Source organism: Cornus florida, unplaced genomic scaffold (genome assembly GCF_030987335.1).
Source record: "Cornus florida cultivar Cherokee Brave unplaced genomic scaffold, ASM3098733v1 CherokeeBrave_3.0.0_Hap2_Chr08, whole genome shotgun sequence".
NCBI lineage: Eukaryota > Viridiplantae > Streptophyta > Magnoliopsida > Cornales > Cornaceae > Cornus > Cornus florida.
In genome coordinates, this window is record NW_026775578.1 from 25,266,280 (window position 1) to 25,289,911 (window position 23,632).

Here is a 23,632-nt window from a genome sequence, read left to right on the forward strand (position 1 = left end):
ATATATCAACTATCATAATGAACAGAAATACTAGTCCATGCTTTAATTAAGTACATTTACAATTGCTGTTGAAAAGTTTTGAAATATATATTTAACAATAATATAAATGATAGTAAGAGTATTTTGATAATATATAAATATTATATATTATTGTATTAAAATTTTAAAATATATATTTAAGAGATTATCTTATTTATTATTTATTAGAAAAATAATAAATAAGTCCATCAAAGACTTTTCGAATATGTAAAGCATATGTATCTAGTTGATACTTCAAATTCAACAACCTGACAATATCCGAAAGCAAGCCGGATTAGGCCAGTCTTATAAATAACAAAACGTAAAGCGGAAAGTTGTCATAGAGATTAGAGACGCTAAGGAGTGGAAAGCAACGAAACCAGAGCCTTACCATTCTCAAAGAAACCCTAGAAAGTGGAAGCAACACTAGGCTACGATCATGACGGTGGACAGATCGAACAATCTCCGATGGGGCGACCTTGAAGAAGACGACGATGGCGAGGACTTTGGGTTCCTTCTGCCACCGCGGCAGGTTATCGGACCCGACGAGACCGGGATCAAGAAAGTCATCGACTACAAATTTAGCGACGATGGGAACAAGGTCAGGACCATCACCACCACTAGGGTGAGGAAGCTCGCCGAGGCCCGAGTCAGCAAGAGCGCCGTAGAGCGCCGCTCCTGGTCTAAGTTCGGCGACGCCGTTCACGTGGACGTTGGCAGTAGGCTCACCATGGTCTCCACCGAAGAGATCTTGCTCGAACGCCCTAGAGCCCCTGGTTCGTTTCTCTTTCTAATTTTGATAATTAAATCTGTATTTTTTTAAATTTTTAAAATCTTTTTTAGAAGAAGTTTATAGAGAAACTTAAAGAGAGGGGATTGATAAGAAATAAATTGAGATTGAGGGTGAGGGGAGGGGGAGGATCGTGAAGGAGAGAATTTTAGAGAGATGAATGAGTTGAATGTAAAATAGAATAGGCGTGTGTCGTGTGTGTTTATTATGTATGGGTGAAATTTGGATTGAAAATTTAACAATTCATCTTGACTCATAAATCAATCCTATTCAACTCATTTTGATCTTAGTGATTAAAAATTAAATATGATTAAACTATAATCATTAAAAAGTAAGCAGATATGGACGGTTTGATAGTTTCTCACCTATTTTGCCACCCCCGTATATATATTCGGATTATGTGGCAAAGACAAAATCATAAGTTTGATTAATTTCAATTGATCTGATGCTTACTTGAATTTGTGTCTCATAGTGGAGCTGCTTGCAGGTACATCAAAAGAAGAAACCAAGGCAGCAGGGGATTCCTTGGCTCAGTTGGGTAAAGGAGGTGCTGTTCTTATGGTGTGCAGGACCTGTGGCAAGAAAGGTGACCACTGGACATCTAGATGCCCTTACAAGGATCTTGCGCCACAAGCTGAAGCCTTCATTGATAAGCCTCCTAAGGCGGAGGGCTCCGTGCCTTCTGGCACCACCAAGGGTGCCTACGTCCCCCCAAGCATGAGAGCAGGTGCAGAGAGACCTGCTGGGTCAGATATGAGGCGCCGGAACGAAGAGAACTCAGTTCGGGTATCCAACCTATCAGAAGACACCAGAGAGCCTGACTTGCTTGAGCTATTCCGCACATTTGGCCCAGTGAGTCGTGTCTACGTTTCCATAGATCAGAAGACCGGCGTGAGCAGAGGTTTTGGATTTGTCAACTTTGTAAACAAGGAAGATGCTGAAAGGGCCATCAACAAGCTCAATGGATATGGTTATGACAGTCTCATTCTTCGAGTTGAGTGGGCCGCTCCCAGAACAAATTAAGTCATCTTACATCCTGGGTGCTGCTGATAAGGGTTTCCTTGATTTTTTGGCTATAATAGATTTCAGTTCCTGGAGAATTGTTGCTGTTTTACTTTGCTATTTATGGATGATGTATATTGATATTTAGTGGTCAAGAACAAAATAATTGATGTTTATGTTATTAATTAATGGTTGTATTATTTTTTCATTTCAAAGTGTTATCTTCAGCTAAAATTCATGGAATCTGAGACCCCGATTACTTTGGTCGAACTTTTTTTTTTCCCTAGTTTTTACTCACACACAACCCTAAACCTTTACCTTCCTTTAAGGGACCTGATACCACTAGGCCAATTGGTTCTCTGGTCGAACTTCGATGAACCAATTTTATATCTAGAGCTGGGTTAACATTTGGCTAAAGAAGCATATCAATAACACAAATTTTATTTAAATACAAACAGCAGAAATTCTCATATACATCATCAAGGCAAAATTACAGCATGTTCTGATACTGAATACATTATATATAACACTAGATTAAAAGCTGAAAGTGCTAAACACTGATCTGTTTTTCCAGAGGCAACTCCATATCTATTTTACTCCACCACCTTAGCTGTAGCTATGCTGATAATATACTCGATCTCCTCGGCAACTTCTTTCATGGAAGGCCTATTCTGTCTACGTTCCTCCAAGCACCCCACAGCCAGAAACCCTAATGCTTTCATGGTCTCCAATTCCAAACTGCTGGCTCCCTGCTTTAGCATCGGATCAATCGCGTCCATTATCCTCTCCTCCTCTACCATTCTCTGAACATACACTGCCAAGTTCACATCATCCGCTGCTCTGTTAAAGTCTATTGCCTTCTGAGATGTCAACAGCTCCAGTAACACAACTCCAAAGCTATAAACATCACTCTTATCCGTCAACTGATAGTTCCTGTAGTATTCAGGATCAAGATAACCGAGAGTCCCCTGAGCGCATGTCGATACGTGACTCAAATCGGTATGAGCCAGTCGAGATAACCCAAAATCAGCAACCTTTGCATTCATCTTCTCATCAAGCAAAATGTTACTGGACTTCACGTCGCGGTGATATATAGGAGGAACTGCAGAGAAATGGAGGTAAGCGAGTCCCTCAGCGGTTGCATAGGCAATGCTGAGTCGGTGTTTCCATGTAAGCATGCCCCTATTGCCACCCTGTAGGTGTTCCAAGAGGGTTCCATTTGGAATGTACTCGTAAACCATCAATGGCTGTTCGAGCTCAACACAACAGCCAAGGAGCCCCACAAGGTTCCGATGGTTGACCTGACAAAGTATTCGGACCTCATTGAGGACTTGGTCTGTGCCCTTGGTGTTTCCAAGTTTGGCACATTTGACAGCAACGACTGTGCCATCTTGGAGGATGCCCTTGAAGACTTCACCATAGCCACCAGTACCAAGGAGGCGGTCGTTGGAGAAGTTATTTGTTGCTTTCTTAATTTCTTTGCCAGTGAAAATTTTGGCAGATTTGCCTCCACCATTTGCATTTAGGATCGCTTCACGCTCTCTGGTTAGACGATCTTGCGCTTCTTTGATGCGCCGATGGCGTTTGTAGACTAAGATGCCAATTATGGCCATAACGAGTGCTGCACCCAAGCTGGTGGTCAAACCTGCAACACATCTCCGGACAAACTAGTTACACGAAACTCAAGTGATTGATCATTATGTAAATGTGAAATGGGTGAGAAATATGAATTGAAACTCATTATCAATTATCAATCCATGTGATGGCTCATTTGTTGCTTCCATTCTCGATTTTCTGGTAACACTTATGAGATATGACGAAGCGTTTGAAGCGAATATATGTTTTGACTCTCTGAGTAGTAGTTAGTTCTCCATTAGTCTTCCCCTCCCAATTCTCACACAGGCTGTAGCCGCGGTACACATACTAAATATTTTCTTTTTTTTTATAAAATAAGTAATAATTTTTTTTATTTATATGAATTTTCACAAATTAATTGTATGCTTTCATAATTATATTTTCAGACCTATGTAGATTAAAAAACTGATTATAGTTCATGTTAAGAACTACTTAATCATGATAAAGAGCAATGCTACCATGAGAACTCTCTTTCATTATCCAATCGCTAAAAGAGAAAGCTCACGTATGAGGCTCTCGTGATAGCTTACGCCTTTAATTAAAGAGAAACTTTCTTATATCTTATGTGTTTATCCAAGAATTTTCTACAAATGACAGAATTCATAATTTTCAAATGTCATTTTTGAGATGTCAATTAAATCCATTCAATATTATTAGGATTAGTGCATAGGAGACTATTACTAGCACATATGACATTTTTTAAAACCCATACAACATAAATATGGGTCAATTCATATCAAGAGAACATTGAAACAATTATACAGAGCATTAACAAATCAATTTACTCGTAAGGTTGATTTATTATACATTCTAGCTCTTTAAAGAAATTAATGTGATTATTAAAAAGTGACATATTATGTAGAAAAAAAATTATAATATAGTTATCAAACTTGAAACTAATAATTGTACAAGTCATTACAGTGATTCGAATAAAATCATGATCACTTTTGTTGCTTTACCTGAAAATCTGGTTTAAATAATTTTTTATTTTTCATTTTTCATTTTTCATTAAGGCTTTGTTGTTTGGACGTAAAATATTGACTCGGCCTCAACCTACAAGTAGATTTTTGCTAAACACACAGACAAATAAAAATAAAAAAATATTTTAACTAAAAAAAATATTTTCCAAAAAAAATATTATACTGAGCCTAAACTAGTAGTATAATTTTTCCTACCATCAACTTCCGAAAAAGGAGAAAAATAAAATCTAGTCATAAAAATAGGCTGTAATCCAGTACTTTTTGTGTATACTTAGGTAATAAATATAAAAATAAAAATAAAAAATACCTGCTATAAGTGCGGTCCGATTTGAATTGTCACAACCATCTGGATTTTGACACGTCACAACTGTAAAAAATCTCAACCATTAGAAAATGAAAAACAAAATGAAGAAAAAGAAAAAGAAAAAGAAAAGTGCAACTCACTCTCAGCACACAATCCTCCTATCGGGTCCCAGTAGAAACCCGAGTCACAATAACATCTGCGTATCCCATTCTCAGACGGGTCGGGCCCACATATCGAGTTGGAATCGCAATCCGACTGGGACCCACAAACTGGTTCCGGCGGCGACACCCACTGTATCTCGACCCCGGGCTGTGGCCACCGACTCACCGGCAACGACGAGTCCAAGTTAACGAAGCTCCGGTAACCCTGACAACCCCCGTCTCGGACGCGGATCGAGTACGACGTCGTAGAACCACCCGCCCGGAACGTACAACAGATCGGAGCCGCCTCGCACGGCGAGGCCTCCGCCGTGGAATTAATATAAGTGTGGCAGAGACTGGTCGACGAACAATTCAACGGTGATCGGAGGAGGGAGTCCGAACAGTTCAGGTACAAGATGGTGTTACTGCTGGTGACGTTAAAGGGGAGGGTGTTGTTGAGCTGGATGCCCTGGGTGGGGAGATCCGCTGTGACGCAGGTGTTGCTGACGAAGCTCGCCGGTTGGATCACGAACCGTTGGGTCGTGTTGGTGATGGACGTGATCGAGTAGGTGTTGTTGAGTGTGTCGAATTTCAGTAACCCCGCATCGCACCGGATCTTGTATGACTGGTCTCCGCAGTTGGGTCCGGTGCTGAGTGGGTAAGGTACGGCGGTGGTGCCACAGTCAGCGCAGCGAGTGGCGGAGGTGGCGCACCAGGCGCACGTTAGCAGCGCCGCCGCGAACAGCGGCAGGCTATAAGTCATCGACATTCTAGAGAGAGAGAGGTGTGTTTAGAAATGAAGGGGTTTAGGTGATGATTTATATATTATGATTTAATTTTAGGCTCAAAGTTTTGGACATGAAAGTATGGAAGAAGACGTTTGGTTGGGAGATAGTGGAGCGAATTGTCAAAACAGGACTCGGGTTTGGAAGATTCTTACAATTTCGAATTCTATAATCTATATATATTCATATAAAATTAGTGTGGTGATTTTCACATATCTTTGACTTTCTTTTTTAAATCTATTTTATTTTTTAATTTTCAGCAATTTGAGAGTTGGTGAAGATTATATACTGCCAAGTAATTCCCTTTCCCGTGATTTTGAAATTCATATTTCACAAAGGCACAAAAGAAAAAAAAAAAAAAAAATTTAGAACGAATCATAAATTCAGATATTTTGAATTAGATATTTAAAAAATACAAAAATAATTAAGTTTAATTATATGTGTAATTTGCGAGTTATCACACATATTCCAAATTTGTTAAGCATTTAAAATTTTAAAGTAAATAGATTGATTAATTATTCATTACAAAAGAATAATAATAATAAATAGTTGCAATCAAAAAAAATTCTAAATAAAAAAGTGAAATTTGAAACAAACCGATAGTAAATCATCTAAGTCTTATTTTCAGTTAAGAATTGAAAGTTACTATTTCTTTCTAAATTTGTCTAGTTTGATGTTTGATTAAATTCAACCCAATTTAATCAGAACGCATTTGTAGAGGAATCTTATTACTAGTACTTTTGTTAGTAAACATGTTTCTTTTCTTTATCTTTCTTTTAAGAGGCACTCAATACGATCTCTTCATATAATACATCTAGAAGGGTGTCAATGTTATTAGATTTTTGTCTACTTACTTTTGACATGGAATTCTCGAACCTAGTGTCATATTAATCTAGGTTTCTTTTAATTAGTGAACCCTTTCATTTTCTTTTATGATTTGTAAATTTTTCTTATTTGCTTCCACAAACCGGATTCCTTAGACAATAATTAAATTCGTTTGGGAAAAACTACAACCTTCTCCTTGTTCTCTATTTATTATTGTCACTGCTACTACTACTATTATTGTTAGTATTATTTATTTATTTGGAATTAAAATTCGACTATTGGTGACGAGTAAAATATAATATTATATTAATAATTGAATAAATGATTCAACTTTCTATATGGGAAATCAACTACAGATTTGTTGATATTGCTAGGCGACTGACCCGTTGGTTGTTTCTCTAATAATTTTGAAAAAATAGCATAAGAATACTAATGAATGAAAACTACTAAATCTAAAATTTCATAACAATCAGAATTTGTTTAGACAACAAACAAAAATTCTGAAATATTAAGCAAGCCTCCATACAAGAGAAAAACTCCGTTTTGAGGCCCTAAACGATAGTATTTGGCCAAAAAGTAAGGCTACAACTTGGGCAGACTAACCTAGCCCAACCCAAGCTTAACCCGAAATTTTGAAATTTGGACTTTAAGTTTACAAATCGGGCTCATGTTCGGGTTGGATTTTGTCAAAACCCAAACATATTCGGGTTGGGTTCAGGCTTAACCCGAACCCAGCCCAAAACCCAAAATTAAATTTTTTTTTTTTTCTCCTTTCTCTCTCTCTTCTTTCTCTTTCTCTCTCTCTCGCCGTTCCCATACATACAAGTTAGCAGTTGCAGAGAGAAAGGGGGCAAGCTTGAGAGTTGAGAAACAGCAGCTGAAGCTTGCGAACGGCGAACCCAAACTGGAACAGCGGACGATGGAAACTGAAAGATCTGGGTTTTGATTTTTTGAACAATCTGAAATGATATGCCGATATGGGTTTTGAACTTTTGATTCTTGTAGACAAATAGATAAAACTAAAATATATGGGTTTTGAACTTCTGATTCTTGTAGATTTTGTAGTTTGCAGTTGCAGAGAGAGGGGGGGGGGGGGCAAGTTCAGAGAGAATAGAGATAGAGACGATTGGGGAGGTTAAAATGATTTGCCTAAAAATAATCAAATATAATATATATATATATATATATATATATATAATTTGTTTTTTAATAATAATATAATTAAATATATAATATAATATATAAATTTAAGGGGGAAAAAAAATAAATAAATAAACTCAACCCGTCAACTCGATCCAACCCGCTCGAAAATACCCGGGTTGGATGACCATAGCCCATGTTGGGTACAATTCGGGCTGGCCCAACCCAACTCGATTCGAGTTGAGATTAGGTTAGGACTGGGCTGGGTTGGGCCAACCCAACTTGCAGCCCTACCGAAAAACTGCATATGCCACCACATAGTTGTGAGTCTTGCTCAAGGGTCGTTTTCAATAAAAAAATAAAATAAAATAAAATAAAACCACTCTCCTTTTTGATCAAAAATTAACACTTCGAGATTGAACCAGAAGATCTGTCAACATGCCGGTTTAACCACATGGCGATCCAAACAAGCCAAATAGACTTATGCAATCAGTTCTACATCAATTGGTGATCGTAATTAAAATTAGAAAAATTTTAGTTAAAATTTTAAACTAATTTTTCATCAATCCTAATTTTAATGCTCCAATTTTATGCAACCAAATATAGCATAAAGCAAATAATTTTGTTTCCCAATTTTATCAGATTTCCCCAAGGATCATAGGATTCTAGTTTAGTGATTGAAAAGTTATAAGGTTAAAGCCTGTTTGGTTTGTAATTCTGAAAACAATTCTCAGAAATTAAAAAAAACTGATAACAGTTTTTAAAAAAATAATAAAAGACTGTTCTCTGAAAATGTGTCTTTTTATAAATTGAATCAAGCAGAATTTTTTGTACAATTTTCTGAGAATAAAAAATTGTTTCTATAGTTATAAACTAAGCAGGCCCTATTTTTTATGTTCTGTTTTCATTGTTTCACAGTATATGGAAAAGACATGGATTCTGAATATGTGAGAATACAAATAAATGATGAAATATAGAGATGAAACCACAAATGCATCAAACTAAGAGGGCAAAATTGCAATGACAGCTTAATTCTTTAAAATAATGAAGTTGCGTGCCGCAATGACCAAACGGTGATGAGCAATGTCTTGTGAAACCTAACCAACCAAAAAAAAACAAAATAATTAGGATGAGATTAGTCAAATTTATTCTCTGTGACTCACCTTAAGCATAGAAACGTGTGAAATTACAAAAAACTCACTATGAGATTCTTGTATTATTGATATTGCCATCAACTACATCTTGTTAGATTTGTATATAATATAGTTAATTCCAAAGCAAATTTTAATACCTAATAACCCAAATTCTATTTGTACATGTTGAGATTGGTTCTATGAGGAAGTCAAACTAGTGACATTCCTTTTTAAAAAAAATTTCTTCGACTACTCATTATATTATTCCCTAACAGTTGTTCATCCCACCATGAATTTGATACTCTTTGACTTTACAAGTTGTCATGCTAATGCAAATCAAATGATAATGAGAATGAGATAGAATGATTATTGAAGACTCTGCAATCCTTTTAGATTATTAAAAATTCAGAAGGACATACTGACACAAATTTTTAGACAATTTTAAAGAATTTATTTTGATCCGAACAGATCCATTTCATATTAAAAACAAGCTAACTCATAAAATCTGAAATTTCGTTGGTGAGGTATGTTGTTTTCTGATTAAATTTCCTTATTTAGATTATGAAATAATGTTTTTAAGATTGTTGAATTTTTTAATAATTTTTGTTAGAAGTCTAAACGGTTTCTACAGTGTTAGCATTCAACTCTACTAACTATTATATATAATTCCAAGCCAACGGTAAAAAATCATCTCCATTTATTTTTCCACTAAAAGACGTTCAGCGAGTACCTAACAGCGATGATTAACACATTTATATGACAGTTATATATATAAATTAATAACATGATAATTATAAATTTAATTCAAATGTTGAGTCAACTTTTTTATTCCTGAACCAATCGAGTGCGAGAATAAATGGAGAGGAAGCCAGATCCAAGATGGTTAATCCCATGTGGTCAGTTCTTGATTGGATCAAAAACAATAATAGAGTAGTTTGGAAATTTTCCAAACTCCTACGTTAGAAAAGGTTCACCAAATCTTGATAATATAAAAGAAAAAGTTAAAATTGACCAATTTATAGTAGAGGTGGAGGCTCATCTAGAAGGCCTAAAAAGTCTTCTTATAGTACAATGGCCTTTTCGTCTTACCATTATACCCTTCAATGAAATTTTTTTTTTCTTTTTTGGTAGGTATGAGTGAAAAATCATATATAATAAACATAATAAACTAATGGATTTACCCTCATCCAAAAGAAGTTTCATATCTCTTGCAAATATAAGTCTTAATTATTAGAATGTAAAAACTAAAAACTAATCTCATCAAAAAATAATTTAGGCAAAAATAATTATAAATATGTCAATTTTCATTGTTCATGAATAAATAAAGACCAAATAACCCTGAAGTACTTCAGGTAATTTACAAAATAATCCTTCTTCTCTTTCCATCATATATCTACTTTACCAATCTATTACTCATGTCACTATTATCCTTCTCTCTTCAAACCTATGGCACACCATTCCTCCTAATTGTTAGTCGCTCATCGAAATTAATGGAACTCGCAGTTGGTTCTGTCTTCACCGAATAAAGTAAACCTTGTACTTAAACGAAGTAAAACATTTACTGAATAATATAAAATATACAGTAAGCAACTCTTAAAATGGGTCTTCAACGGAGCTATCCGGTTGGATGGTTGGATGGGATGCTAAAACCGTTCAATAGGATGACCAAAGTTTGGTCGTTGTTTGCTCAAAGCTAGTTGGAATGAATGAAACTTTGTTGGTCCGAGCTCATTATTAGGTTTGTCTTCGCCGGCGTGAAGGTCACTGATGGGCCTCTGTAGCTTCACCGATTTGATCTTTGTCGCTTTTTGGTCGTTGTTTGTTTGAAACTCATCGAAATCAATGGAGCTTATTCACTGTACTCATGTAAAACTTTCATTACATGTAAATCATTTACAGGCTTTACTAATAATGTAAAATCTTTACTAAATAATGTAAAATTTGTACTTAAACAAAGTATAATAGTAACTGCTATAATGTAAAACATTTACTAAATAATGTAAAATATACAGCAAGTAACTTTAAAAATAGGTCTTCAAAAATAATTTAGGTAAAAGTAATTATAAATATGTCAATTTTTATTGTTCATGAATACATGGAGACCAAATTACCCCTAAATATATTTTGAAATTTACTAAATAACTCTTACTTCTCTTTCCATCTCATTTCTTTACTTTACCAGCCAATCTAAGAACCATCACTAAGATGGCTTCACGTCGGCAATAATGACCAAATCAGTGAAGTTACTTAGGCCGAGTAGTGACCTTTACACGCCGGTGAAGACAGAACTAATAGTGAGCCCATTAATTTTGGTGAGTTCTAACCAACAAGGCTCCATTGATTCCAACAAGTTCTGAGCAAACAACGATCGAACTTTAGGTAACCAAACTAAATGATTTTAGCATCCTAACCCGTGGCGTTACTGTTATGAAGCAAGGGAACTGTTGTGGTATTTATTCAAAGGTCTAGTGCGTCCTCCGTATGAATTGATTAATCATGAATGTAGAACCTTAACCAACTGCAATTTAAGTAAAAAATTAAAAATTTAATTAAACAAAGACTATTTAAGTTGAAAATTAAAATTTTGATTAAACAAAGAGACTAAACGATGATCACTAGGTATCTTCGTGCGGCGTCCACATTCATTCTCGATGTAAAATTGTATTACAATGAATATTGTTATCCCAATATTACATACATTCTCAATGTCATGTATTACGTCATCCATATATAATGTTATTACTTGTACAGTACAAAATTGTTTACGGGAGAGAATTTAGGTTTTTCTAGATACAAAATCAGTAGGTTCTATTGGTCATCTTGGACGAACAATCCACAGTAATCTATCATGTGCTTATATAGCATTATAAGATAGTACAAGAATAAGGTCATCAGCTTTATGTTTTGACAATTCAATCATAAATAAAAAGCCATTCTCTTGTTTATTTTTATTATTAATTTTTTTTTTTTTTTTTTCATCGGGGATTGTGGGTGCGTGAATGTATTTTCTGTAGATGAAAACAAAAAAAAAAAAAAAAAAAAAAAAAACCAACCCTTAGATTAGAACTCAAAATACTACGAGAGCAAATTATAAGAAAACTGAGCCCATGTTTTTAGCATCATTTATGGTTGTGAATGCTGAATCAAAGTTAGTTTTGTTAGTGATATTGAAAATCAATATAATTTCATCAGCCACTACATACGCTCATATTTTCCGAAACCAGAATAACCTGTTTAAAGCTCTAATTGCAGCACAATAGTATTTCTGAACGGAAAGCTGAACAGCCTTCTGTTTTTGTTCAACCTAACATAAAGTAGTGGATTTGTATGCCCAGGTGCATCTCCACATATATGACTTCAAATTTAACTCGTCTCAGAAAAAAAAAAATCCTTTTCGTACGTATATGCTGTGTCATACTGTAATGTGATGCAAGTTATATTATAAACGTCGAACATGATATTCAGACACACAAATTTCTAAAAACTAAGCCTAACATTCACATCCTTCCTGCTAGTTTTTCTTGTTTACTCAGATCACGAGGCATTCAACTTTCGCATCATCATACACGACACATTCAACCACTACCTTCAACCATGAAAAACATCTCTTTCAAAAGGGCGCAGCAATAAGGTGGGACACGAAATCAAGCCAATGTAATGGCGCTCGTCGAGATGCCACAAATTCCTGTCAGAATTATCTTGTGGTGGAAAAAGTAAATGCTGCAGGTAGATATTGTGTGTGATCACGAAAGAATCAAACAGCCGATAAAACAACTAAACATTTGATAACAACAGCCTACCATTGAACTTACAGAAGTTGAAATGCATTAGACAAAGATATATACAATGGACACATTGCTTTAGACATATTGAAAGCACATTTCTTTTAGCTATGCTAAATACTACGACTAGTCATGGTGAACTCAACCATGAAATAATGGTTACATCAATATATGCATATGTACATACACATACAATTTTAATGTGCAAGATCAATTAAAAAAGTACTAACCTAACAAAACTGTGTCCAAGCCCTCAAGAAGGAAGGTGCCCTCAAGAATCAAGTGGGCGATTCAGCAAGAAGAAGTGTGTGCCACCAACCACATGCAACATTTTTTGCAGAACAACCATCCATTGAAACTTGAGAAGGAATATTGCGGTCAATCACATCGCCCAATCCAAGCTGCGTGTCAAGCAAGAATGATATATCAAAAACAGTAATAAAGTAAATGGAAACCACAAGGAAATAATAGAATACATTACGAAACAAAAAGCTCTGGACGCACAAGTTAGTCAAGGTAAATACTAACAAGATCCCAAATAGATTCATTCCAGGGGAAAAACAAACAAATGATTTTGAGTAAATATGGCATCCTATGTGTAAATTGATCAAAAAGTTCAAGAATGATACCTGGCCATACTTGTTCCATCCCCAGCAGAACACTTTGCCGTCGTCTTCAAGAAACAAAAGCAAAAAAGTCAATACTCGAGAACATATTCTATCAATAAGAATATATTTCTAGGCGCTGTATTTATATAAAATCAAAAGGCCACAATATTGTTATTATATAAAAAGACTAATACAACAAGCTACTATTATTAGTTAAATCCATCCTTTTTCATCTTTTGCATCACCCTCTTAAGACTTCAAAGTCAACGCTTGCCAACGCTCCCCTTTATCACATGTGAGCCTCCCTTTAGTATCTCATATTGGCCATTCATAAATAATCTGCTGCAGTCACACACTCACTCAGATCAACTGGTGGGGCTAATGCCTAGGCCAATTTTTTCGGAATAAAAGATACTGATTGCTTGATAAGTTTCAACTATGTAAATGCACCTTGGCAGCAAGGAAGAAAATGGAAAGAAAATTTTAATCTTATAAAAGGTTGGAATGGCTGTGAATCCCAATTTTCTCTTCATTTTCTATCTCTTCTGTCTAATCAAATGAAGCATCAAAATAGCCCATGCATGTGATAGCATCTTTAGATCTTCCACACTCTCCAGCTATGCTGTGTGAGACACATATTGAACTACCATCTATGTACCATTTTGATAAAATCCAATTTGATCACAAACAAGGAAAAAAAAAAAAAAAATTGATCACAAACATCCACTTGTCTTATTTCATAGAACAGAAGTCATATTCAGTGTGCATGACTGGCCAATCAAGCAGAGGATGACACAATAAGTTGCCTCCCATGCCCCTTCTTTCATTGTTTAGGGTTGAAATAATTGCATTAAATTTAGACTTCAATTTTTCAACTTCTCTCTTCATCTTACATGGATCAGGTCAGAATAGGAAATTTCATGGGAGCTTCAATGGATCCAAACAACCTTGGTTATCAATAAGTATGTAATCCTCACACTTGGGAGACTTAAGAATAAACATGCGATAATTACATTCTAAAAGAAAAATAATCGAGTAACCAGAAAAGGAAATATCGATGCACATACAAGAGCATGGATTACATACCTGTAACTACAGCACTGTGACGAGCACCACAAGAGACAATTTTTGCATGCATATTTTCCAAACTTGGAGCATCTAGAAGCCTGGGCAGGGTCTGATGAATTAATGCAATACAATTTAGTTACCACATGGTATTAAATAAATAGTGCAAGAGTAGCAATGCAGAACATTTTAGGAATTCCTGTATTTCTGGCATCCTTCCTTTTTAAAAATTTTTCATGGAAGGCATATGGGTAAAAGTAAGAATCAAATATTCCAATGATTCAATATTTTTGCCTAGATTTTCAAGGAAGGAGTGTAAACCTTAAGTAAGAAAACAAGTAATAATATTGAAAGAAAATAGGAATTCAAAGACGGGGTTTATTCAAAATGTACCTCAGCTTGATCGGCACTGGTTCCTAATTGCCCAAACTGATTCCCACCAAATGCATACACATCGCCATCAGCAGAAATGCAGACAGTGTGCCAGAGTCCTGCAGCAACATCCTCTATCCGGATGCCCAATAAAGAAGAGACACAAGTAGGGACTAGTTCATCATCTGTACTACCTTGCCCACACTAACAAAACAGCATAATAGTGAGAATATTTCACTACCTTGTCAAGCATCAATTGGTCATGTATAAAAAAAAAATGAAAGAAATAGAAACAGCACACCGAAAAAGAAAAAAGAAAAAATAAATAAAAAGGGAGTAGATCAGATTATCCCTTTTTAGAGTGAACTTCATCTTGAACATCTACTGTGCTTTCTCTCCAACATTTATACCTTACCTACACATTGACACTGAAGATCAGTTAATCCTTATAAATTCTGTCAGTTCCAAGGAAGAATGTAGGAACAACAAAATGTTGAACATGCCAACTGAAGCAACAGAATATGGTTCCACAACAAATAATTCATTGTACCTTGACTAGAAAATCATGAAGAAATCAGAAAGATTCACCGTCAAGAATGCGAATTTACGGTAAAAGCAGAGTTTGAAGAATGCGAATCAGAAGGTAAGATTACTTTTGAGTTTGAAAAGGAAGTTAGCTGCAGTAAGAGCAGAGTTGCAAGCACTACTTAATTGTATAGAACACCAACAAACTTGATTAGGCTTCTGATCAACAAACAACACAGAACTTTGTGCAGATAATTGAACACGAGAAACTATGCCTACATCCACAGTTGGTGAACTAAAATGGAACACCTCCGGTATATAAAAATTGCATCTCTAACCAATCCATCCTTTGTTAGAAGTGATATGATGATAAAGAGTCTCACTCTTCTTCCTCAACTTGGATTTCCAAAATAAGTCCCTTAGAGTAAGTTTAACTTCATCACTTTCAGTTCTATTTAGTTATTCCTTTTTACCCACCTACAAGCTACAGCATATATGAATGTAGGTCATTGACCCAGAAGGAAAATGCTCATGTTATAGGAAGGCTCATTTGGGTGGCTAGCTACCCAAAAGTAGTTCATAGAAACAGACTTAGTTATTCACTTTAACAAGATACAATGTTACATTTAGTTATCTTTCAACCAATAAAGCGGAAGCTGTTTTTCTTTTGGGTTTTTTTCCTTTTTTGAAGAAACATATCTCTAACAATGAGGGTGGGCATTGGCACAATGGTAAGGTTGCTCCATTGTGACCTTGAGGTCATGGATTCAAAACAGAAAACAACCACTCCGCATAGAGAGGTAAGGTTGTCTACATCTAATCCTCCCCGGACCCTGCAATGGCAGAAGTCTTGTGCACTAGGTTAGCCGTTTTCATATCACTAATCATCAGGGCTTATCAGAACTCAAAAATAGCAACAATTTGCTTTTGTCGATCCCACTTCATAAGTTGACAAATTCATATTTACTCTCACATCTAATCAATTCCCCAGCGAGCCATGTTAAACAAAAAATTAGGGTATTCACATGCTAAAGTACCAGTTAATCAAACTTATCACTGCATAAAGAAATGAAAAACATGACATGAAAAAATAAAAATATGTTAGAACTTAAACTAGTCCAGAAAACCTCACCTGTCCATAGAGTCCCCAGCCAAAAGTAAGAAGTGCTCCAGCATCTATAGATGCAAAAAAAAAAAAATGACATGTCAGTCTACAGAAGATGCACATGGGAAAAATTGGTCAAATTAAATACTTTCAGACATATTTTAAATGAAAAAAGACTAGCTAACATAAATGATTATGTTGGCATAGTGACGTCAAAATTTATGATTTAAACAAACCAATGACTTCCATATTCTCAATTCTAGCTACTTTCTTCTACCTTGTTAAACAAAGAATGCTATGTGGCATTTTGACAAATTATGAATCAAATCAAGAAATGCTTACCTGTAATTACTGCACTGTGTCGGCCTCCACAGGCTATTCCTTTCACATAGTTTCCAGGAACTCTAAAACCCTGTCCCTCTGAGTTCATGCTTCCTCGAGAATGGGCCGCAGATCTATCTTTTCCAAATGAAGAGGATTCAATGCAGGGCACAGGATGTGGTGAGGACACCATACGTATCCGGGTGCCCAAACCTAACTGCCCCTCGCCTCCATAACCCCAACCCCACACCTGTCCCATATCTGAAACTTCGGAAAAAACAGAATATATCATGTCTTGCTTTTCATGACGCCTCTTACACAACTTCAAACACCATACTACCAATGAACCTTAGAAACACCACCAAAGAGAGGACCACAAATTAAAGCTGTGGCTTAGGGAAATAATCCAGGATATACTAAATACCTGACAATGCTAATGTGTGACGCCCACCAGCGGCAACTGTGGCAATCCTTATTCCTGGGTTCAGCGCCACAAGACACGGCAATGCTGAGAGAGGTTCATCACCTGAAGACGAACTTTCAGCTGCTTGCTTAGCTGATGATATTCGTCTACGTTTTGCGTTTTCCTCTCCACCACCTCTACCATCCACACCAGACACTGTTCCACCAGTAGATCTAGATCCCTGGGAGCGAGGGCTCACTGTTACAGAATTACCTTTTTATCACATTAGTCTATAACAAGTGAAGAGCAGTTTCTGTGTGTCATTTAGATAAAGGGCCAAACACAATTACCTTGTTCTGTCAAAAACGAATTCTGTCTTTCAAAGACATCTTTCTCTGGGCTTAACCCCGTGGACGGATCTCCAAAGACCTTGCCAGAGGGAACACATTCTTTCCACCCCCACGTGTAGACTTCTCCATTCTCTGCATTTGAGAGTTGAAGCTTTACTTATTCCACGGCTCTTGGAAGAGGTTTTTGCCCAATAAAGAAGAGATATAATAGCCACTACAGATGAAGCAAATTACAGAACGCTTATCGAATTTGAACTATGTCATTCAACCACTAATGTTCCATTTGGCTGATCTGAAAATGGTTGGAAGAAAAGAGAAACTAAAATTTTGAAGAGTTTTCATTCTTAAAATAGCCCAAAAACACTAAACAGCCTCTCTCACCTATTATTGTAATTTTAAAAATTGTTATCTTGAAATCAAGAGACTAAAAAAACTGAAGATTCATAATTTTATTTTATTTTTTCCCTACATTTGTTCAGTAAACAAACACAAGATGAAAATATTCAATTTCAATCACCATAATACAAAAATGAACAGCATACCTGTGACTGCAACACAATGTGCCCAACCAGCTGCAGCTTTCACTATTGAATCTTCAGTGGGAAGAGGAAAAGGCTCTGGCATCTCCTAAACAAACGCAAGGTAAAGATAATGTATATTAGAAATAAATCATAGAAGAAAACAATATATTTGAGTACAAGACAGTGCTGCTCTACCCCATGCTTGCCAGATGTAACATAACTTTGACCAAGATCATCTGTTGAACCCCACGTAATAAGCTTTCCAGAGTCTGATTGAAAAAGAATTATGAGTACACATACACGGAAATCCCCAATTAAGCCCAACTAAATCCGAAATCTCACGGCCAACAATTCAAACAATTTCATGAAAAGAAAAGTGAGTTGGTTGAACCAAATTGAAGGAAGAATATTTTTTTCATTCTTTAATCAAGAAAAAAGAGGTCAGAAATCAAAATGCAAATCACAAGCAAAAAGATTTTCGACAGAGACAAATTAAACAAAAAATTCAAACAAGAAACCATACATTTGAAATGCCATCTCATTTCAGAAGTTCAGTTAAGCCAATTTGTATGAAAATATTTAAACATTGAGATGCCTAATACTACTTCGTAAACTAAAAATAAATAAAATATATATAGAGAAAGAGTAGCCCCAAGAATTAACAGAAGATGAGAAAGAATCATATGAAACAGCGATATGAATAGCCTTAAAACACTTTGAACTCTAAGAGAATAATAAAATTAAATTTGAGCAACTTTAAAGCAATCTCACAAGGAAAACAAAAATAAAAAATAAAAATCTGAAGCAACTTCAATTAAAGAGAAAAACGTACAAAAAATAACCTCTTATCACCATCCTAGGGTTACTTGACTAAATGAATGTCATTTCCAGATCCAATGTCGAAAAAGGCACAATTTTTGAGAACCACAAAAGTCAAAATCAAAGTTTAATGAGACGAAGAAGAAAGAAATCACCTGAAAGGGCCATAGCGAATCCACAACCGCCGCCGCAAACATCCTCCCAGAAGCTTCCGACTCCAATCGACGGCGGAAGCCTAACCGCCACCGGCGACAACAGCGGAGACCGCTGCGGCAAAGCTCCGGGCAGGTACCCCCACATGAACACTAAATTCTCTCCCCTCACTTCCTCCATTTTCACACCTTCCTCGCCTCCTTCTCCACCGTCATTCATAGCGATTTTCCCGAGAAAATCAAAATAAAATCACAACTCAAATCGCAGTTTCACTTTCTCTGATTTTCTTTCTAGAGAGAGAAAAAAGAGAGAGTTTGGAGTTTGTACTCAAAAGAGTTTGAGTGTGGGTTTCGGAAAGTGGCTTCAAAGCTCAACCCTTTGGTTGTGCATAAAAACGGAGTATCATTTTCAAGCGAACTGGGAGAGCCACGTCGGATGATGACGTGGTGATTTGGACACGTGGCGAGACGGTGACCGGTAGATGCCTGGGTCATTACTAGCCAGGAGTTGCCCAGAAGCTTCTGGAAGGTCGGTCTCACGAGACTCCAGAGCAACCATGCGCGGTAGCTGGTGTGGTTGCTTTGTGTGTCGCCACGTGGTTTCTAACCACACGAATTCTAATCATTACGCCTTGCCACGTGTTTTAAGTGGGTCAGGAATTTTCCGAATTGCCATGCCACGTCACCTATTGGTCGGCCATGGCCTGTAGATTTAACCGTGGGAAATCGTTTTTTATTCGCCACAGATAAACCCTCCAGAGTGCTTATAGAGACAACAAGTGTCACACGAAACCGTAGGATAATTACTGTATTCTGATCTTTATTTTTTATTTATTTATTATTTTTTTTTTCCACCATTATTAACACACAGACATGCACTCATCGACTTTTTAAAGATAGGAAATACAGTGCCACTGTACCATTTAATATTTTGATCGTCTTTTTGGTGTACATGTTATAAAAAGATACAGATACAAAAACAATAAGGCCCCCTTTGGTTAGATTAGATGGAAAATATTTTTTTATTTTTTAGTGTTTAGTTGTTATAAAATATTTATGAAAAAAATATATATTAAAATTTTACAAAAGTAATTTATTCATCAATTTTTGATAAATTATTTTATACATTTCGTCTGAATGACTTGACCTAAACCTCAACTTAAACATTTACCAAACACCGAAAAGTATAAATAAAAAATAATAATTTACCTAAAAAATAAAAATATTTTATGTCAAAACAAACGGAGCCTTAATCAAGAAATACTATACACTCGTAATTATTTTTCACATGTAACTGAGAGAATTTTCTAGTAATAAAATATTACACATTCATAAAAATTAGGGTGTAAATAAGCAAAAATTGTTAATGTAACACCATGTAATATAATCTTTGTGGTGTTTTAAAGTTTGCATTAGCACATAGTGAATTGGATATTGATATATTTTGAATTGAAGAGTAAGTTACCCCAAAAAAAGAAAAAAATATCACCATCCTAGGGTTACTTGACCAAATTTCACATATTTGCAAATTATTTTGACTTTTAGAATTTTGTTGCTCTCTTCTCAGATTTTTAAGAAATTGCTCCTCCCATGTTTATCTAATTTTCCCTTCTTTTTTCTATACACATTGTTAATTTTTCTAACAATGTTTTATTATTCTTGTAATAATATAAGAGTAATGTTATATCGACGAGCTCAAGTTATTGTGTTACCCTAGTATTGAGTGATTTTTGGATGATCATTTTATAAATTAAAAAAATTAGAATAATGTTCCGTTTGTTTTGATGTAAAATATCATTTTTGAAAAATATTTTTGTTTTTCAGGTAAAATATTATTTTATTTTTACTTTTTCTGTGTTTGGCATTCATCTACGTCGGAATTGAGGTCGAGTTCATCGAGTGGGGTATGTAAAATAACTTACCGAAAATTGATAGATAAGCTATTTTTGTTAAATTTTAACATATATTTTTTTCGTAAATATTTTACGACAACTAAACATCAGAAAATAAAAATATATTTTCTGAAAAATATTTTACATTTAAACAAACGGAGCAGCCACACCAATCTATGGATTCAAGTACTTAGTGTCAAAATGGTCTTTATATTCAATCAAAACAAATTAATTTTAAAGTAGCAATCATATTCATGGAAATAGAAAATAAATATCCCCTCATTGAGTATGTATTCATGCTCAGTTTCATTAAAGCTGAAAGAAAAGTTTGCCTTCACTATCGTGAAACAACAGAGTTCATGTAAATATTTATACGAATAAGTACTTACTTCTAATCAAATAATCCAAATAATATATTCCAAAATAAAATATGTTTCTTTTTTTTATAGATAAGTAATTTAGTCGGATTTCAACCTTTGTTTTTTTTTTTATTTTTTTTTTTATCATCATCATTTTAGAGTACGTGTATCAGTCCACAACACATGCACTATTTAAGTTAGGAGTGCGATTCGAAAGTGAAACCTCAAAGACTTACCTCCCGAATCACTAACAACGCCGTTATGCTTCTGAGGACTCTTCTAATATAAGTTGAGATACCAAAATTTACCTAAGTGTAATTGCAAGAAAATAGGGAGGTGTAACATTACGTAGAATTCTTACTCCACTACAAAGTAGTTTAAGTAAGATAATAGGGAATGTAACATTATGCTATATAATTCTTACTTCACTTCACTTATTTTTTTATTTTTAATGTTAAAATAAATACACACTCTTTTGCCCAAGAAACGCCCAGACTCAAATCCGAACATGCATGTCACAAAAGTAGAGATATAATTTAAAATTCCTACAAAATTATAACACGTTACTAAGAAGATTATAACATAATTACAAATACCAAGTCCTACGTCAATCCAAAAATAATCTGATTTTCATTTGTGTTTATATATATATATATATATATATATTAATAGTAAGAGTCAAGTCAACCCCATATATCTCTCAAAGCTGTTGTATATATTTTAAAGTTTGAATTATATCTTAGTTATAAGAGTTAGCTTTGGACTTGTAACTGACTGCTTTGAATTTCCTGTATTTTGTATCTATATATTTGACTGAATGAATGTGAAATAAACTGAGTTATTCTTCACCTCTGTTTCTCTATTATGGTATCAGAGCAATTTAAGATTAAAATTGCTACTGTTGTTCCTCCCTAAGCCACTATAATCATGACCACAAACAACACCACGATTCCCAATCCTATCATTCAAAACACAAATGAACCAAATAAGACCCTCATCTCCATAAACATATCAGCCCAAGCTCCAATCAAACTCACCACCAGCAACTACATCTCCTGGGAACTCCAATTTCACACCCTTTTTATTAGATATGATCTACTAGGATATGTAGATGGATCAAAACCTTGTCCACCAGCCACTGTTTCACAGAACAACACCACCATTCCAACTCCTGCCATCGTAGTTTCATACCCTTTCAACTCAATCTCCTCGTCCAAAACATGATACTGTATCCACTTGGATTCCTCCCTCTATCACAGTTTCATTGCCACCATTATCTTCATCGCCAGACGCCACCCCATCGGACATGCAACCTTTCGGGCAACCCCAGTGCGCGGTACCATCACTCTCTACCGAAACATTACCCTTAGCCGAAACCACACTACCTCACCCCTCACATTCAACCGTTCCCCTACCATGCCCCAATCTGCAACCTATACCAATATCCACATCCACACCCTCTACCTCTCAACCACATCCCATACACCCAATGACTACCCGAGCCAAAAACAATATCTGCAAACCTGTCCAAAAATTAAATCTCTCCACATAATTATCCAACACTACTGAAATTGAACCAACCACCGCAACCCAAGCCCTCAAAGATCCGAAATGGCGTCAGGCCATGTCTGAAGAATATGATGCTCTTGTTCGGAATGGAACATGGGAGCTAGTACCATCTGTTTCTAGCCACAATATTATTGGTTGTAAATGGATATATCGCACTAAACGTAATTCTGATGGTTCTATTGACAGGTACAAAGCACGTTTGGTTGCAAAAGGCTTTCACCAACGCCCAGGAGTTGACTATCATGATACATTTAGTCCTGTGGTTAAGCCTACTACAATTCGTCTTGTTCTTAGCTTTGCTGTTAGTCGTGGGTGGTCTCTTCGCCAACTTGATGTCAACAATGCATTCTTGCTAGGTCATCTTTCTGACCATGTCTATATGCCACAACCACCAGGTTTTGGTGATCCTGACTCTCCATCTTATGTTTGCAAGCTTAGAAAAGCAATTTATGGGCTCAAGCAAGCTCCATGAGCCTGGTACCATGAGCTTCACAAATTTCTTCTTGCTTCCGGATTTCAGAATTCTCATGCTAATACTTCTCTTTTTATTCTCAAAGCTGGTGGTCACCTTATGTATTTTCTAGTTTATGTCGATGACATTATTCTTACGGATGACAATGATTCCTTGGTTCAAAATTTTGTAACTTTGTTATCTCAGCAATTTTCAATTAAAGATCTTGGGTTGCTATCCTATTCCTTAGGCGTGGAAGTTATACCACATACTCATGGTCTTTTGCTCTCTCAACAACGGTGCATTTTGGATCTTATCGCTCGCACCAAAATGGTTGACGCCAAACCTGTTATCACACCTCTACCTACCAGTCCTCACATCACTTTATATTCAGGTTCCTCTCTTTCGGATCCTTCTGAATATCGAGTAGTTGTTGGCCGCTTGCAATACTTATTGCTCACACGGCCAGACATCGCTTTTGTCGTCAATAAATTGTCACAGTATATGCATCAGCCAACCATAGATCATTGGGTTCTTGTTAAACGGCTTCTTCGTTATATCTGTGGTACGATTAATGACGGAATAC

The 23,632-nt window shown here is 35.7% G+C and overlaps 3 protein-coding genes across 5 annotated transcripts; 1 reads left to right on the plus strand and 2 right to left on the minus strand.

Annotated features, from left to right (window-relative positions):
* Positions 1 to 294: 294 nt before the first annotated feature.
* Positions 295 to 2,025, plus strand: LOC132270895 (uncharacterized). The gene is made up of 2 exons (XM_059772102.1): positions 295 to 794; positions 1,296 to 2,025. Exons 1-2 carry the CDS (start codon positions 458 to 460, stop codon positions 1,829 to 1,831), a joined length of 873 nt encoding a protein of 290 aa, XP_059628085.1. The 5' UTR covers positions 295 to 457; the 3' UTR covers positions 1,832 to 2,025.
* Positions 2,026 to 2,231: 206 nt separating this feature from the next.
* Positions 2,232 to 5,940, minus strand: LOC132270896 (wall-associated receptor kinase-like 20). Its single transcript, XM_059772103.1, has 3 exons — positions 4,870 to 5,940; positions 4,733 to 4,792; positions 2,232 to 3,455 (listed from the first exon to the last, which is right to left on the minus strand). The coding sequence occupies exons 1-3, from the start codon at positions 5,636 to 5,638 to the stop codon at positions 2,404 to 2,406; spliced, it is 1,881 nt and encodes a 626-aa protein (XP_059628086.1). The 5' UTR covers positions 5,639 to 5,940; the 3' UTR covers positions 2,232 to 2,403.
* Positions 5,941 to 12,128: 6,188 nt separating this feature from the next.
* On the minus strand, positions 12,129 to 19,163 carry LOC132270897 (ultraviolet-B receptor UVR8-like). Of its 3 annotated transcripts, XM_059772105.1 has the most exons (12): positions 18,779 to 19,163; positions 18,000 to 18,073; positions 17,826 to 17,910; positions 17,284 to 17,415; positions 16,955 to 17,191; positions 16,552 to 16,797; positions 16,237 to 16,280; positions 14,601 to 14,783; positions 14,229 to 14,319; positions 13,164 to 13,207; positions 12,765 to 12,935; positions 12,129 to 12,472 (listed from the first exon to the last, which is right to left on the minus strand). In XM_059772105.1, the coding sequence occupies exons 1-11, from the start codon at positions 18,993 to 18,995 to the stop codon at positions 12,813 to 12,815; spliced, it is 1,476 nt and encodes a 491-aa protein (XP_059628088.1). In that variant the 5' UTR covers positions 18,996 to 19,163; the 3' UTR covers positions 12,129 to 12,472; positions 12,765 to 12,812. The 3 variants fall into 3 exon arrangements, with proteins under 3 accessions (XP_059628088.1, XP_059628089.1, XP_059628087.1); XM_059772106.1 differs by lacking the exon at positions 12,129 to 12,472 and having other exon boundaries at positions 12,519 to 12,935; positions 16,552 to 16,791; XM_059772104.1 differs by lacking the exon at positions 12,129 to 12,472 and having other exon boundaries at positions 12,519 to 12,935.
* Between the last annotated feature and the right edge of the window lie 4,469 nt (positions 19,164 to 23,632).

Bases quoted from the DNA above. Each gene is read 5' to 3' on its own strand.
- LOC132270895 (XM_059772102.1), top strand. From the start codon at position 458: ATGACGGTGGACAGATCGAACAATCTCCGATGGGGCGACCTTGAAGAA. The intron at 795-1,295 runs GTTCGTTTCTCT...AGCTGCTTGCAG, and splicing joins CGAACGCCCTAGAGCCCCTG to GTACATCAAAAGAAGAAACC.
- LOC132270896 (XM_059772103.1), bottom strand. From the start codon at position 5,638: ATGTCGATGACTTATAGCCTGCCGCTGTTCGCGGCGGCGCTGCTAACG. The intron at 4,793-4,869 runs GTGAGTTGCACT...GATTTTTTACAG, and splicing joins AGGAGGATTGTGTGCTGAGA to TTGTGACGTGTCAAAATCCA. The intron at 3,456-4,732 runs GTATTTTTTATT...GATGTGTTGCAG, and splicing joins TCGGACCGCACTTATAGCAG to GTTTGACCACCAGCTTGGGT.
- LOC132270897 (XM_059772105.1), bottom strand. From the start codon at position 18,995: ATGAATGACGGTGGAGAAGGAGGCGAGGAAGGTGTGAAAATGGAGGAA. The intron at 18,074-18,778 runs GTGATTTCTTTC...TTTTTCAATCAG, and splicing joins ATTCGCTATGGCCCTTTCAG to ACTCTGGAAAGCTTATTACG. The intron at 17,192-17,283 runs GTAATTGTGTTT...ATTCTGTAACAG, and splicing joins TTCGTTTTTGACAGAACAAG to TGAGCCCTCGCTCCCAGGGA.